The sequence below is a fragment of the Macrobrachium rosenbergii genome, chromosome 8 (genome assembly GCF_040412425.1).
Source record: "Macrobrachium rosenbergii isolate ZJJX-2024 chromosome 8, ASM4041242v1, whole genome shotgun sequence".
NCBI lineage: Eukaryota > Metazoa > Arthropoda > Malacostraca > Decapoda > Palaemonidae > Macrobrachium > Macrobrachium rosenbergii.
The window spans coordinates 53,046,932-53,063,597 of record NC_089748.1 but is presented as its reverse complement, the minus strand read 5'-3'; the positions used below and the strand labels follow the sequence as shown (position 1 = coordinate 53,063,597).

General features: G+C 36.9%; 1 protein-coding gene across 1 annotated transcript; it reads left to right on the top strand.

Annotated features, from left to right (window-relative positions):
* The first annotated feature begins 5,020 nt into the window (after positions 1 to 5,020).
* sad (Cytochrome P450 family protein sad) lies at positions 5,021 to 15,048 on the top strand. Its single transcript, XM_067107807.1, has 6 exons — positions 5,021 to 5,621; positions 9,179 to 9,366; positions 11,953 to 12,175; positions 12,481 to 12,649; positions 13,725 to 13,970; positions 14,473 to 15,048. Exons 1-6 carry the CDS (start codon positions 5,164 to 5,166, stop codon positions 14,905 to 14,907), a joined length of 1,719 nt encoding a protein of 572 aa, XP_066963908.1. The 5' UTR covers positions 5,021 to 5,163; the 3' UTR covers positions 14,908 to 15,048.
* Positions 15,049 to 16,666: the final 1,618 nt, after the last annotated feature.

Here is a 16,666-nt window from a genome sequence, read left to right as displayed (position 1 = left end):
GAAGACAACATATATACCTGTTGCGTGTGGGCGGGTAGACCAGTCTCCAATTAATGAACCAATGAATACGAAGGCCGCTTGTTTTTCAGTTGCATTCAAAGGTAAAAAAAAGAGCATTTAACGCTTTAGCACAAGCATATTTATTTTCGTTAGCATTTTATTTCATTGCAAAACTAGAACTATTTCATACGCTGCCCGCGAAAGCCATTCCGCGGTCACAAGCGATTTTATGAAATTTGTTTTGATCTCTCTAATGAAGTATTTGGGCAGGGTTTGCCTTTTGTTCCAAGAAATACGTAAATTTGTCTTATTTTAAGATGGAGGCATACGGGCATTAACCAAAAAATAAAATCACAACTTTACATGACTTACTTCCTTGAACGCAAAAAAAAAATAAATAAATAAATAACGCTATGCTTTTAGCGCGTAGTTGTCAGGTCGCTGAGTCTTAGACCTTGGTAAATTTGTTGCAAAAATTCAGACCTAGCGAACTCTGTTCTCCTCATGACGAGAAATGCGATTGCAGAAATTAATTTTGCTCATCAAAGATACGTTTCATACAAATGTAGATATATTTAATTGAATCTGATGCGCATTAAAATAAAACCCAGGCAACCTTCATTTAGACTGCAATTAGTCTAAAACAATTTTGTTTTTCATTTGCCACAATATTCATGTAGATATTTCCCACCAGGTTCCAATATTTTTATGCAGTGATTTAATATTTTTCTTTCTTTCACCCACCGTACATATAAAATAATTATAATGACTGCACGTATTATTCTCTGTAAAACGACAGCCACCAAAAAAAAAAAAAAACTGGTTGCCATGAAAAATAATCCATTCAGCCTTTAACTCACAATTCAAAAATAACACCATTGTTAAAACGTCTACGTTTCAAAGTCAATTCACAAGCCTACACAAAACCTACGCAGCAGAACTCTCACCAATTGTAAACATATATCGCAACCTTTAATTCCACTGAATATAGGGCTCAGTCCAGCGTTTCCTGTTTTTTTTTTTTTTTTTTTTGTTTCTGCAATCTTTCCACTTCACTATTCTAACATTTTCCTATTTTCTCTCTCTCATTTCCCCCCGGAATCGGGTTACAACAACTTTTTCAGTTGTCTTCTCTCATTCTTCCCACATGGTCAAACCAGTATAACATACTAGCTAGTTTTAAGACTATTAGCACTCAGCACACCTTTACAGCTTTACATAAAACTCCTTTTCAACCCCATAATTTGAAAACATTTAATGTTTGCACTCAGTTATCTGTTAACCAAAAATTGTGAATTTATCAGATGTCTACGGTGTTTGCAGCAAGTGTTTCAAAAACAAATCAAGTAAAAAATGCGCCGAAGTTTCTTCGGCGCAATCGATTTTTCTGTACAGCGTATAATCAAGGCCACCGAAAATAGATCTGTCTTTCGGTAGTCTCGGTATAATGCTGTATGACCGCGGCCCATGAAACTTTAACCACGGCACGGTGGTGGCCTATCCTATATCGTTGCCAGATCCACGATTATGGCTAACTTTAACCTTAAATAAAATGAAAACTACTGAGGCTAGAGGGCTGCAATTTGATATGTTTGATGATTGGAGGGCGAATGATCCACATACCAGTTTGCAGCCCTCTAGTCTCAGTAGTTTTTAAGATCTGAGGGCGGACAGAAAAAAGTGCGGACGGACAGACAAAGCCGGCACAACAGTTTTCTTTTACCGAAAACTAAAAGCATATAGCTAGCAACTTCATTCCAAAAATCTTGCTGACAACGAGAAAGCTAAGTCTCGGGCGTCTCCTTTTTGGGGAGAAGGTATGTCGTCGTACTTATTGGTAGAATTGTTATTGAGTGATTTATCCACAATAACAATACTTATGAAGCACAGGTTTGATAATGTTGTACAACTCTTGTAGAACTCTTAGTCTACACACTTAAAGGCCTTTAATAAAGATCCAAGTAAAAGTTATGTACTGTGAACTGACAATCATTCAGTGTGAGTGATTTTACTGAACGCCAACGTAGATCTTTTGTCATTCCAAAACAAATAATGAAAATCCGGCTGGCATAAGCCTTAGACTTATCATTTTTGTTTTCGTTCGGTGCACCCCCTGAAAATGCACACACATTTTCATCATTTATAGCATTATTTTAATCGCTATTACAGTGCTATGTTGTGTGTGCATACATGTATCAAAGCTTTCCAGTTTCCTCTCTTCCAAAAAGCTATTTCTAAATTAGATTGGCTTTTCAGAACTTGTGCAGTTTCCAGAAACCCGTCTCGAAAGGCTCTGGCCTACGAGAGCGACGTGGATTCCGGTTCTTGCTTGAAAGGGCTCATCTTGACAGCTTATTGCAAAACGTCAAAATCGTGGCCCTCTGGGATGTCTCTGCGAACCTTTCAAAAATCTCTTAACAAAATATTACTAATGCCTTTATTTATTTATTTATCTATTTATTTATTTATTTATTTATTTATTTTATTTGTTTATTTATCTATAAACTGCTAACATTCGGTACGTGAGAAGTGTATAATAATAATAATAATAATAATAATAATAATAATAATAATAATAATAATAATAATAATAATAATAATAATAATAATAATCATATTAAAATTCCACAATGAAATCAATAAATTGCATTGATCATAAAAGATTTTTATCTTTCATAAATAATACATTTTAATGATTTAACTGTGGATTTTTAACATACAACAATTTAATCGTGATACTGTGAATTTCTTAGTAATAATACAATAATAATAATAATAATAATAATAATAATAATAATAATAATAATAATAATAATAACGAGCAAATATTCATGGAAATTTACGACTTGATAAAGGTAAATTATTAATTAAGAGAGATGATGGTAGCAGGTAAACAATAAATGGTATTACAGCTGACTGAAATTAAGAATCAAATAACGTTTAAAAAGGAAAAGAAGAAATAATCCACCGGCAATGAATTAAACAAGTAAAAAATACACCGAAGTCTCTTCGGCGCAATTGAGTTTTCTGTACAGCCGCTACAGCGTATAATCAAGGCCACCGAAAGTAGATCTATCTTTCAGTGGTCTCGGTATAATCCTGTATGAGCCGCGGCCCATGAAACTTTAACTACGGCACGGTGGTGGCCTATCCTACGTCGTTGCCAGAAGCACGATTATGGCTAATTTTAACCTTAATAAATAAAATAAAAAAAAACCACTGAAGCTAGAGGGCTGGAATTTGGTGTGTTTGATGATTGGAGAGTGGATGATCAACATACAAATTTGCAGCCCTCTAGCATCAGTAGATTTTAAGATCTGAGGGCGAACAGAAAAGTACGGACGGACAGACAAAGCCGGCACAACAGTTTTCTTTCACAGAGAACTAAAAAAGAAATAAGAAAATACCTTGCTGTTTTCGCATTTAGTTTTTTAATTTTGCCATTTCTCATTCATCCCCCTTTTTTCCTTCTTCTGTATCTTCTTCCTTTTGTTCTCCTTCCTTGCCCTAGATACAATTCCATCATCCAGAATTAAATTAAACGGCATTAAGGAACCCAAGGTACGATAAACCTAATCAGAAGTCGCTTGAAGGGGAATCTGCCATCATTACCAGAGGAAAAGGGGAAAGGTTAAAGTTTCAGTCACATCCGATGTCCCATTTTAGTCAAGGCCATAATTAGGACGTCTGGGGCAACAGAGACTTGTCCCTTCTTGTACAGAAAAGAATCAAAACAAGGTCACGGATGATGAATTTATATTCAGAACAGCGCAAGTTTCGTCTTTCCATCTTGTTTAGCAAAATGGAAAGTCGAAATATTGCATGTTAGTTTCACTATTAAGGGCGGAGCTGCGAACCTCAAGACTTTCATAAGTCTGAAATATTAAAAGGCACTTTTTCGTAGTGCAATAATGGTCATATTCATAGTAATTGAGGTGTTTTCCACGAAACTTATCTGAAACATCTTCACTGATGACAGCCACGGGGTCCATTGTATGGAAATAGTCGTACCCTGAATATTTTCTCCAAATTTCATTGGTTCTTCAGATGTCACCCACACAGACAATGACAGGAAAAAAAGAGATCTCCTTCTAGAGCCAGCCGTTGTAATACGTTGTACCTTTGGTTGTTCCGGGAACACGCTTTCAGCTACTGTAGTAATAAATTTACTCAGCCCTTTCATGTCCGCTTTACGCAGTCTGCGCATAAATGTAAGAATTTTTATTTTTCTGCATACCGTCACGGTTCATTGTATGGCAACGTGCTAAAAAATGATGCATGCTGATATTACGATAAAATACTTATATCCAATAATGAATATGTGTATATATATAGTATATATATGTGTGTGAGTCTCATTTTCTTTTGTACATATATACATGTTTATTGATATTTATATATATATCTGTTGTATCATGTATATATATATATATATATATATATATATATATATATATATCTGTAGTATGTATATATATATATATATATATATATATATATATATATATATATATATATATATATATATATATGCAGGTACGTGTATATGAAAGCGTTTGCGTTGTGAAATATTTTTCTTCTGCATTCCCAGCGCTTAAACCTTTTGCTGGAGTTGGCACCAAACGTAACCTGGTATTCAGAAACTTATCCGAGTTCCCTTTAGCGGTTGTGTAACCTGTTGATGTATTTTGCGCTTAGCCCCCCAACCCCGGGCCCCCGCCCCCTCAAAAAATGTTAGAAGGTCGATAATTACATATACAAATGTATTTAAAGATAGAGAGTGTTCTTGGCAAAACGGTCATCATTTAAAAAAAAAGGTAAGTCAATGCGATTTTTCCACGATCGGAGTGAGAAAATAGGCCAGTGGGCGGAGTTGGCGAGGGGGAGAGCTTGTCGTCAGGGGCGGGGTGAGGGGCGTTCTCCACACACATCGTTTATAAGCACAGGACGTCGTAGCATATTCGCTCAGTCGGCCTTCCAGACCATCAAGAGAAGCATCGCCGACGTGGGCAGGAGACGACGGTCAACCACGAGTCCTCAAGTGCGCTCCTTCCTCTCGCTCGCTCTAGTACGAACTTTTCGAAAACTCTTCGCCATCTGTCCTAGACGAACAAACACCTTTCTTCTGAAACTACCGAACCACAAAGCACAGTGAACGCCAACATGTCAACTGCTGTTATATCCTTGTTTCGCCGTCAACTGCGCCGGGCAGGCAGCTACCTGAAGGTGCTGCAGCAGAGGAGACAGAGAGCCACTCTCGCCACCCCTTTCGAGGACTTCCAGCCAACCCTCGCCCCGGGCGGCGTCGTCAACGGACTCGCATCTCCGAAAACCTACAAGGAGATGCCCTCGTCTGCCGGCATGCCCATCCTCGGTACCCTGCCGGAGTTCGTCGCCTCCGGAGGGGTACAGAACCAGCACAACTACATCGCCAAAAGACACCGAGAACTGGGCAGTGTCTTCAAGGAGTCTTTGGCTGGGCATGAGCTGGTGTACGTCTCCGACCCAAGTGTAGTGAGGGACGTGTTCGCCAACGAGGGCCAGTACCCAAAACATTACATTCCGGAGGCCTGGCTCCTGTACAACGAGGACAGACAAGCTAACAGAGGACTCTTCTTCATGTGAGTTATTCTATGCTATGTTTCTTCATTATTTCATTATTTCTTTTTGAATAACGCGTCACATAAATATACCCTCTAAGCATTCCAGACTGTTGACAACCTTGTAAAATATAAGAAGAAAAGTAAGTTCACATTTAATCTATAGTTTTGTTAGACTGCCATCGAATAGTTTGTTGTGTAAATCTTTTAGCAACATTATTTCAGAGTGACATTTATTCCTTCAGAGAAATTGTGCCCTAAATTGTATGCATTATAATGCATATATACATACATATATATATATATATATATATATATATATATATATATATATATATATATATATATATATATATATATATTATATTTATATTTATATATATATATATATGTATATATAGTCCTATAGTGTGTGTCTGGATATATATATATATATATATATATATATATATATATATATATATATATATATATATATATATACGTGTGTATATATGCAGGTTTGTGTACATGATTATCACTGCCTCTCTGCAATAACTTAAGTTATTTGAAATGTCAATCTTGAAACAAATGACTTCAGTTTCGAAACTGTGAATGAATCCCAAAATTACACTATTCCCGCGTTAAAGTTTAGGATTTCGTTGTTTATATAATTTTTTCCCATTTTTTCCATGGCAGTTGTGTTTGTTATCAATTATTACATTTACAAGCTAATGTTTTACGTACAACAATAAATAAAGTTACAGGAAAAGAATGCATCAAAAGTAAAGTAACTGTAAAAACCGCATTGTTCAAGGTACCGGAAGTGAATGCAGCGAAAGAGCTTTTACGAGCACAGGTTCACTGTCAGGTTAGAAAGCTGAGTCAGTCAGACAACAAAACCGAACTCAAACCCAGCAGACAGCGAGGCTCCTCGTAGAAAACGAGATTCAATGTCAAGTACAAGGTCGAGAGCCGATTCAATTCTGTTTAGCAACATAAAATTCCCGCGGATTCCAGCATCTTTTCTGTTACTTTCAGCAAGACTCTCAGAAGAAGAGAAAAGATTTTATAATTACTTGGAAAAGAACCGGGAAGGGATGCAAGAGCTCTCGGAAACAATGCGCGTTAAACTGATTAGTATCAAGAGGCGCCGTCATAAAGGCAAAACCATCCCGAGCGTCCTTGTTTTGTAATTAAATACCTGGCGTAAGTGAATAACAGGCACAACCAAAGGTAAAATTAGAACGATTAAAGGGGCCGTTTCAAAGGCTATTCCCGAATGCTACTACTCCTACACACTACTACTATTATGCGCGCTCGGACTGCATATAGCAGGAGCCGTTTCAAAGGAAATCACGCTTATTACTACTACTACTATTGCTACTAGACGCTTTCATTTAAAAAGCCCTGAGTGTTCCTTCCTCCTTTTCTCTCTCTCCCCAAAGTAAAGGAAACTGCAGTGGACCGTTTCACGCAGACCCTTTTTCTCTCTTCCCTGTACGTTATCTTGCCACACTTGTCATGCTCAAGGTGCTGTGTAGTCTCCTTACTCTATCTCTTTACCTTATCTGTTTTTCTTTCAGCTATTGTTAGCTCTTTTTCTTCTTTTCATTTCGTCATGTGAGTAAGCAGAAAGGAGTTATATACCAGTTGCTAGGGAACTCTTCCCCCCAACCCTGGGTGGTTCCTATTATATATATATATATATATATATATATATATATATATATATATATATATATATATATATACATATATATATACATATATATATACATATATGTATATATAAATTATAAAATATGACTCAATATCTACATTTAAAATCTAAATTTTGTATTGTCAGAAGTCTGATTATTTAGATAAAATTATTGAAATACTCTCTGACAATACAAAAATTTAGGATTTTAAATTTTATATATATATATATATATATATATATATATATATATATATATATAAATAAATAAATATATATATATATATATATATATATATATATATATATATATATATGAATGTGCCTGTTGTAAGAGGGAGACTGAGAGGAAATATGACTTAGGATGGAATACAAGGCAAATGAAATTTAAGAGGAAATTTAGATCGAAACAAAAGACGAAAAGGTGACAAATAATATGTACACATCTTCGGAAACTCAACGAAAGACAAACATACTCGTATACGATAAACAAGCAATCCCCTACGTTTCACGTCAGCTATTACGTATGTTTACTCGTCTTGGTAGTTAAGGATATGTGACATGATGATATAAGGCGACTCCTTGTGTGTGCTCGTGTGTTTGTAGGGAGCGGGGGTGGGAGGGATCGTGTGGCGGGTGTTGAGGAGATAGGAAATACAATGTAGCCAGTGGCTGGAAACTCAAAACCTTCCTTCTTTCGGAGTAAGAGTAATCGACTTTTACATCAGGAATGTTTTCATATATATATATATGTATATATATACAGTATATATATATATATATATATATATATATATATATATTATGTATATATGTGTGTGTGTTATGTATGTATGTATGTATACATATATATATATATATATATATATATATATATATATATATATATATATATATATATGTGTGTATATATATATATATATATATATATATATATATGTGTGTGTGTGTATATATTATGCGCATAGCGAGAATTGGATCTATTCATTTATTGATTTTCATTTCATCTGTGTGGAAAATATAAGTAAATAGAAAGCTTCTATTAATTTGACGTTTGTTTACAGCAAACAGTAAACCGTATAACCGATAAAATACACAAGCCTTCAAAACAATTAACAATATATTCCTAGCCACTCTCCAAGAGGAGAATGTCAGCGAAAAGGTCACATTTCTCTTATTATTTATTTATTTATTTATTTATTTTTGCGATATGACAGGACCAGCTTTACATTCATCAAAATTTTTGTTCAGGTTTATATTCAAGTTTTATCAAATGGATTGTTGCTGCATCTAACCTAAGTAACGACGCATGAATCAGCATTTCCTTTTAAATTTCGACGCCTTTCGTCATCGAAGCGTGGAAATTGCATATCCTTCGCCGAGACCACCTCGGGAAGTGTCAAAGAACCTACATTAATGAAATTAAGCCCTGCCTGGAATTTCCAGCCGAGTATCGACGCCATTAGCTTAACGAAGTTCCCATCTCTTGGATTGTTGTTATTCGAAATCACTTTCTCTCTTTTCAGTGCATTTTGAATTTGTAAAGTGATGTTATTTATTTTTAACGTGAATCGGATTCCTGTTATATGATTATACATCAACAGTTTTCCCTAACTCTCGAAATTTTCCCAAGAACATGAAGCTCTCTAAACAGAAATTTTCAACGTAATTAAAGTATCTAATATTGTCGACATGAAAAATTAGCCCCCAAATCATTCTTCACGTTTATTCTTCGATTTTTATAAATTTTACGCTGCTGACTTTATATTTTTAGAAACTTTATGTGATCACTCGCAAATCAGGAATATTATTGGAACTTCCTTTCTGTCTTTCTCGCTTGGCGATCTCTTGCAAATCAGGAATATTATTGGAACCCCCTTTCCATCTTTCATAACAGGGAGGGAGAAGAATGGAAGACCAACCGCAGCATCCTAAATCGCCGACTTCTGCGTCCAGACTCCATAAAACCCCACTTCGACAACTTCGGAGAAGTGAGCGACTCGCTGGTGCAACACTGGTCGGCTTCCTATGCTGGGGGAGTCGTCACGAACCTGGAGAAGGAGCTGTACCGCTGGGGAATTGAATGTAAGTGGTCTGATTTACTCATTTTTTTTTTTTTTTTTCTTGCACCTCAGTTTACCGTTATCATGTCCTACTTTTGTCGGTGCTCTCACCTTACTCGGTCGGTCTTATGGTCTGCCAATAAGCTGAACCAAAAGAACTGATGGTATTAAAAGGGACTATATCTATTTTACAGGAACCTGTTTTCCCTTTGAGGAATCTTATAGAAGGAAATAGATGAAAATGAATGAATTACCCGCTATTTATTCACTGCTATAAAGTCTGTTCCGTGCCATTACAGATGAAGAAATCTCTCTACAACTACGACGAATTGTTATAGGCGTGCTTCCTTATACTAAACTGAAGTGTCGCTCGTTCCGTGCAGTTAATTTCCTCTTGTAATGTATATGTGATTCTTTATAACATGAAACAGAAGTTTTCTTTCTTCTATCGGACACAGATAATACAACATTAAAAGATCAATAGTTCATTTAGTCATAGACTCTTTGTTAAAGGAATTTATTCTCAAGCGAAGTCAGTTAATCAGTATTCTTAATCTAACGGTAAAGTCATCCAGTGAAACGGGTTGTTCAAGAATGAACTTATTCAGAGATAAAAACAAAAGCTCAGTTACAAATTCAATAATAAAAAAGTCATTACATACGACGGATCATTCCAAACAGCGCAGATAATTCATTTGAAGATAAATGCAATATTCATCCATTTACCCCAAATCTAGATCTCCCTTAGAAATTCCGTCAACTTTCCCCCCTTTCTACTCTTGTTCTCTCTTTGATGGCCGTGACGTCAACACCGCGTCCAGAAGGAATCCATCATTTCCCTTTGAAGCTGAAGAAAAAATAGAAAACGTTCGACTAAATCTAGAATTGCAACACAGCGTCCGCGTACTGGCCTACTTGATCCCGGAATGCGGACTGAGCTGCAAAGCTTCACACGCTATGTTTATATAAACTCTGAACAAACAGATCGTTTTCATCGAGTTCAGTAATTGCTGGGTTCAAGGTAAAGGCTAAAATAAGCGGCTGAAAACATCGTTTGCGTTAATATATCTGAATAATGAGAATGATAAGCGCCCACTGTGAACTTCGCTACTCCAATTAGTTTATGATTATTATATGAAAGCTCTTAAAAACATCAGTTATTGTAATCAAATTAAAGAAGAATTGTGCGAGCAACGTGACCTCTTAATTACGCGTCATTAATTTTAATGGACGCTTTGAGTGTAACGAGAGATTTGCAGGAACGAGAAATCGCTAATTATTAAAAAACAAGTAAAAACTGCGCCGAAGTTTCTTTGGAGCAATCGAGTTTTCCGTACAGCCGCTACGGCGTATATCAAGGCCACCGAAAATAGATCTCTATCTTTCGGTGGTCTCGGTATAATGCTGTGTGAGCCGCGGCCCATGAAACTTTAACCACGGCACGGTGGTGGCATATCCTATATCGCTGCCAGAAGCACGATTATGGCTTTTTAACCTAAATAAATTACTGAGGCTGAGGGCTGCAATTTGGAATGTTTGATAATTTGAGGGTGAATGATCAACATACCACCCCAGCCCTCTAGCCTCAGTACTTTTTAAGATCTGAGGCGGACAGAATAAAGCGCGGACGGACAGACAAAGCCGGCGCAATAGTTTTCTTTTACGAAAAAAAAATTAAAAAGGGAATTAAATTGCAATGACACATCTTGAGTAAAATAGTAAAATCTATCATTTCTGATTAAACTTGTCAACGAAGGCCTTCATGACTAAATAAAATTTTGTTTCCTCACACTTGTTAGAGGTCGCTCAGGGATCTGTTTATTAGCTGATATTACAAAGAAATAAACTCTCGCGGAAACAGTCTGTATTGAAGGTTCTTTAATAAGCTACGAGTTTCTGAAATGCTGTCAACATGGCAGTGTCTCTCTCGTCATGAGCTATTGCTCATTTTATAATTTTGGAAATAAACAGATGCACTGGGAACATTAACAATAACTGTAATTTTATATATATATATATATATATAATATATATATATATATATATATATATATATATATTATATATATATATATATATATATATATATATTCGTATTTCACGAACTGCCGCTTTATGTCACAGATATGCTTTCAAGTAATCGAAGATTATTTTCATATCGAAATCGAAAACCTCTTTGATTTCTTAAGACATGTCTTCGACAGTCTTTTGTTTCCGCGCTAACATATCAATGGTTTCCATGTTCCGCTTTGATCATTCGTGATTTGAGAGATATTTCAGACAGCCAGTTCTCTCACGCCTCCTATGAACGGCCATTGGAATAGCAGAATTCACCTTTGAAGAAATATAGACTCAGACTTTTGAAAATTGAATATTATAAAAGAAATTTGCAAATTACAAATGTTTAAGCCCATTTGCATAGTATTTAATCCAGTTACGTCATGCAGTAGAAGACATCAAGTTTACTGGTACAGCAATCGTTTTCTATGGTTTTATTATGTCTGAGCTCATACTAAAAAAACAAATGAAGAGAACACCCCATTTATTTTAGTAAGGACATCATCTTAAAAACAGAATTTCTCACGGAAAATTGTTTTCTTCTCCGCAGCTCTGGGCGTGATGGTTTTCGGTAACAGATTAGGCTTCCTCAATAACAAAAGGTCTCCGCCGGACGCCTCTTCAGAAGATAACATGGAGATGGAGAAATTCATCTCCGCCATTCATGGCATCTTCAAGGAGACGAGTGCCATGGGCATGTTCCCTCCGGCCTTAGCCAGGGCCCTGAAGCTACCCATGTGGACCAGATTTGCCGAGGCTGTTGATCGGGCCTTTAGATATTGGTAAGGAAGCTGAGCAGCTTTTCAAGAAAGAGTAACACATTAGGTTTAAACAAATACTAGGCAATGTTAGACATTTTTAGGCTTATAAAATTTTTAAATAACTCTCGGAATCAAAGAAGTACCGCCAAATGAAACCTTTAATCTACGTGCTTCTACAATTTTGAAGATATTTGCTAATATTTAAGGGGAAACGCTTGTTTATCGTTCAAGGAAACCAAAATTTAAATCAGGCCAAACCGTTGAGCAACATATCGATAAATAGCTTGTTATTTTCATTTCATCTCATCTCCGCTTTCGTCTGCAGGCCAAGAAATGGTACTAAAAGGCCTGCACGACTCCAAGACCCGCCTAGAGAAAGGAGGGGCTCCTAACAGCCTCCTGGACCAGCTGCTCATTACAGAGAAACTAGACGAAGAAAACATCGTGAGACTCCTGACAGATCTCTTCCTCGCGGCAGCTGACACGGTGAGTAGATATCTTCTTGTTCTTTTAGGTTATTGACGCCGTTCTTTTAGGTTAAAGCTAGGTATCTGCAAAGGTAAAGATATGTAACGCTGAAGATCAGCAAAGAGGAAAGTTTGAAAGACTAAGGGTGTGCAAGCTATAAATCCCTACGCTTAAAAATATAAAAAGCTGTTGAGCCTAACGCCTACAAAATTAAAGATTCTGGCTAAAGACTATTAGACACAAACGTCTATAGAGTTTTAGCTTTGCGATGATAGAATTATGGTAACGCATTATTTGAAAAGATAAAGAAATTCCAAGATTAATAGCTAGTCAAGTTAAGCACCTGTAGAGCTGACAATGTGCAAAACGAAACATGTGCACTGCTAAGCATCTGAAGCAAACATAACGGTAATAGTACCAGAGAATCTATATAATGCTTAACGCTCTAGAGAGAGAGAGAGAGAGAGAGAGAGAGAGAGAGAGAGAGAGAGAGAGAGAGAGAGAGAGAGAGAGATAATCAGAGGTCATCTGTGACAGGCGCAGAATAGTTTTGCGACTTGCGGCTTATTCCAACAACACTTATCATACCTGAAGCTTCGCCTTTCTTCCTTTTGAATGTCACGTCCCATATTTCTATTTTTCCATTGCACCACGCGGACTTCAGCTTCAGCTATCTTGTTTTGCCTTTTCTCGTTCTGAAATGGTGCTTGCTTGCATGGAAATCAAATAAATTCTGAAACTTCTGCACTCGTAACATCGTAACTTGGACACTTGATGTGGAGTTGCATTCACTGTTGAAGAAGAATCTTCGTAAAGCTTAAAATGTCGTTAACAACAATGGAAAAGGAAAAGATAAGGTTTTCCTTTGTCGATTCTCTCTGATTATTCATCGCATTCTTTCCCTCTGCAATTTTTTTAACCAAAACTTGCACCCTTTTAGTCGACTCAGTTCACGTATCTTCTGCGAGCGGAGCTAACATTGCACATAGAGCTGAACTTCCCAGCGTATAATTTGAAACAATTTATCTTACGATACGACAATAGACGGCTCGTTTATTTTCAACTCTTCTTCTTCTTGTTTCTTTTCATGAAGACTTCACACACTGCCATCTGGTCCCTCTACCTCCTTGGGCGCCACCCAGAAGTCGTGAGTAGAGTCCGGCAGGAGATTCACAAGGCCGCAGGAAGCTCGAAGGTAGTCAAAGGAGAGCATCTCTCTTCCATGCCATACCTCAAGGGCGTGGTCAAGGAGTCCCTAAGACTGTATCCCGTAGCCCCGTTCCTGACCAGAGCCCTCGACAGAGATACGGTGCTCGGAGGATATTTAGTGCCAGGAGGGGTGAGTATCCTAACACTTAGGATTTTGATTGATTCTCTGTTATCTTTATATTTATTTTCTTTCGTTTCGATATTTCATTAGACCCTAAGCAAAAATTTAACTGTCATGAAAGATGTCATCGATGACTCATTAAATCTTAACATTAATCAATAGTTTACTAGTTTTTAAGCTACTTACATCATTTGATCTTAAAAAAATTCATGATTTAATTCTTTCGTCAGACTACCCGGTCCTTTTGAGTTGCATTTAAATAGTTATTTTCATCCACTAATAACAAATATGTATATATTCAAATATGTTTATATTTAATGCACAAACACATAAACACATACACACACGCATATATATATATATATATATATATATATATATATATATATATATATATATATATATAGTGTACAGTACATATCGATACCGTTTACTTAGCTATGTTTATCCCTTCATCATATCGCATTTAAAACCATCAAACTCAAGGACACGTATTTGTTACCTTCCGCAGACGATGGTGATTCTCTCCGTGTACTCAACCGGCCGGGACCCGTCCTACTTCCCCAATCCAGACGCCTTCGCCCCGCAGAGATGGGTGAGAGACGCCGCCGCAGACAGCAGCACAGGTGGTCCCCCGAGCAGGCAAGCAATTTCTTCGTCTTCCCCGGCGTCCTCCGCTTCCTGTCCCTTCGCCGCGGCCGCCAAGAGGGGCAGTAACAACGCCTCCGGAAAACTTCACTCCTACGCCTTTATTCCCTTCGGCATAGGGGCCAGATCTTGCATCGGGAGGAGGATCGCCGAGACGCAGCTACACCTCATGCTGGCCAAACTCGTCCAAAATTTCGACATTCACGCACAGAACGAAGTCGATATGGTCATGAGGATGGTGGGAGTCACTTCACAGCCCCTCGAACTGGAGATTACTCCGGTTTCTAAATGCAGATAGACAGGAAAAATAACAACAACAACAGTCACAAGAGTTACAACAACAACACTTGACAATCAGACGTCTTGAACAACACTTCAAGATGAGAAGTCTTGCAAGAAAAACTATTCACACTACACGAACGAGACGCAGGAAAGGCTGGCGAGAAGAGATGAAATGTCTTAAAGCATAATGCTTGAGAAACTTGCTTAATATTCGCTGATTCATTAATCCTGAACTCTGATTTCCAAACAATGATGTATTCTCTGTATGACCTTGACATTTAGTCTCGTACTGAGAAGACATTCGACTCTAAGTACCTGTTTAATTGTGATCTCATACATCAGAATCTTATTAAATGGAATAAGATTAATGTATATTTTTTAGGTTACTTTCCCCATCAGTGATGGCTATTTTGTACATAGAGTAATAATGAACAAAAAAATCGTATATTACTGATTATAGACTATAAAAAACCAAGAGAAATATATATTCACTGCTAAGCACTGTACATAAACCCAAAACCTTCATGATCATTTAATGTTGAAACGTTATTGAAATTAAAACCTTGACACAATTGTATTTGTTATTTGCCTTTTTTTTATCTCAGGAAGAGAAGATTATAAACTATATTTTGCTCCAGAAATAAAAGCTTGGCAGATCTAGTCGGAATAATTCAGTAAAATATCTTATTTTGCCTGAGGAAAGGCTTTGAGAGGAAAAGAGCATCAAGCATTATTATAATGTGAAACCCCATTGTATTAAAACGGATAATATCACAATCCCTGTTTCAAATTAACCTGTATGAGCATACATACTGTTTATGCTTAATACTGTTAATGCTGATTTATGTATACACACCTACATCGACACAGGCATCGATAAGACAAAATTAAAGTATGTTTATGTACATATAAACTGGAGATAAGCACAGAAACAAGACGAGGACTTATCCAAGTTTAACCTATTTAACCCATTGGTTAACTGATGTTATTTTCTCTATTTTTCAAAGAAAATCTCGTGGCAAATTGACCTGACCGAAACAGGAGAAACAAACCCCTTAGGGGGTAGTGCCGTCAGTGCACCTCATGTGGTGCACTGTAGGCAGTACTTAAGGTTCTTTGCAGTGTGCCTTCGGCCCCTAGCTGCAACCCTTTTCGTTCCTGTTACTGTACCTCCCTTTCTTCCATGTTACGTTCCACCCTCTCCTAACAACTGACTCATAGTGCAACTGCTAGAGGTTTTCCTCCTGTTACACCTTTCAAACCTTTTACTGCCAATTTCCGTTTCAGCGTGAATGGCCTCATAGGTCCCAGTGCTTGGCCTTTGGCCTAAATTCTACATTCAATTCAAGTAGAAACAAACCACATACGAACTGTTTATTATATGTTCGTAAATCCGTTTCAAATCTCACTTTACGGAAAATGCTAAACCCGACGGATCTATGAGAATTTAAGACTGGAAATACCTATATTAGTTCAGCCTGGTAACTGCAGCCAAAACTGTGATAAAGATATGAGCAAAAACTTTTGAACTATCACGATCTTATCATCAAGGGATTTAGAGGCTTGATAAGACTTTTGAACCCATTTCTGTCGTTTTATCTGTTAGCGTATTATGCACTTGTCGCACAGAAGTATGGAGGTGCGTGTGGGATTCTAACTACGAAAAACTTCATAAATATCCTTGAAGTTTTATTTTCATTTATTATATGTATTCACAAAGTTCCTGAAATTTCTATTAAAACCAAGCCCGTTGTTTTTCTCTTAATGTATGTATG

What these genes read in the sequence shown, in the direction of transcription:
- sad (XM_067107807.1), top strand. Translation starts at nt 5,164, where the DNA reads ATGTCAACTGCTGTTATATCCTTGTTTCGCCGTCAACTGCGCCGGGCA. An exon ending in TCCTCGCGGCAGCTGACACG is followed by an intron (nt 12,650 to 13,724) that starts GTGAGTAGATAT and finishes CTTTTCATGAAG; the next exon opens with ACTTCACACACTGCCATCTG. An exon ending in GATATTTAGTGCCAGGAGGG is followed by an intron (nt 13,971 to 14,472) that starts GTGAGTATCCTA and finishes TACCTTCCGCAG; the next exon opens with ACGATGGTGATTCTCTCCGT.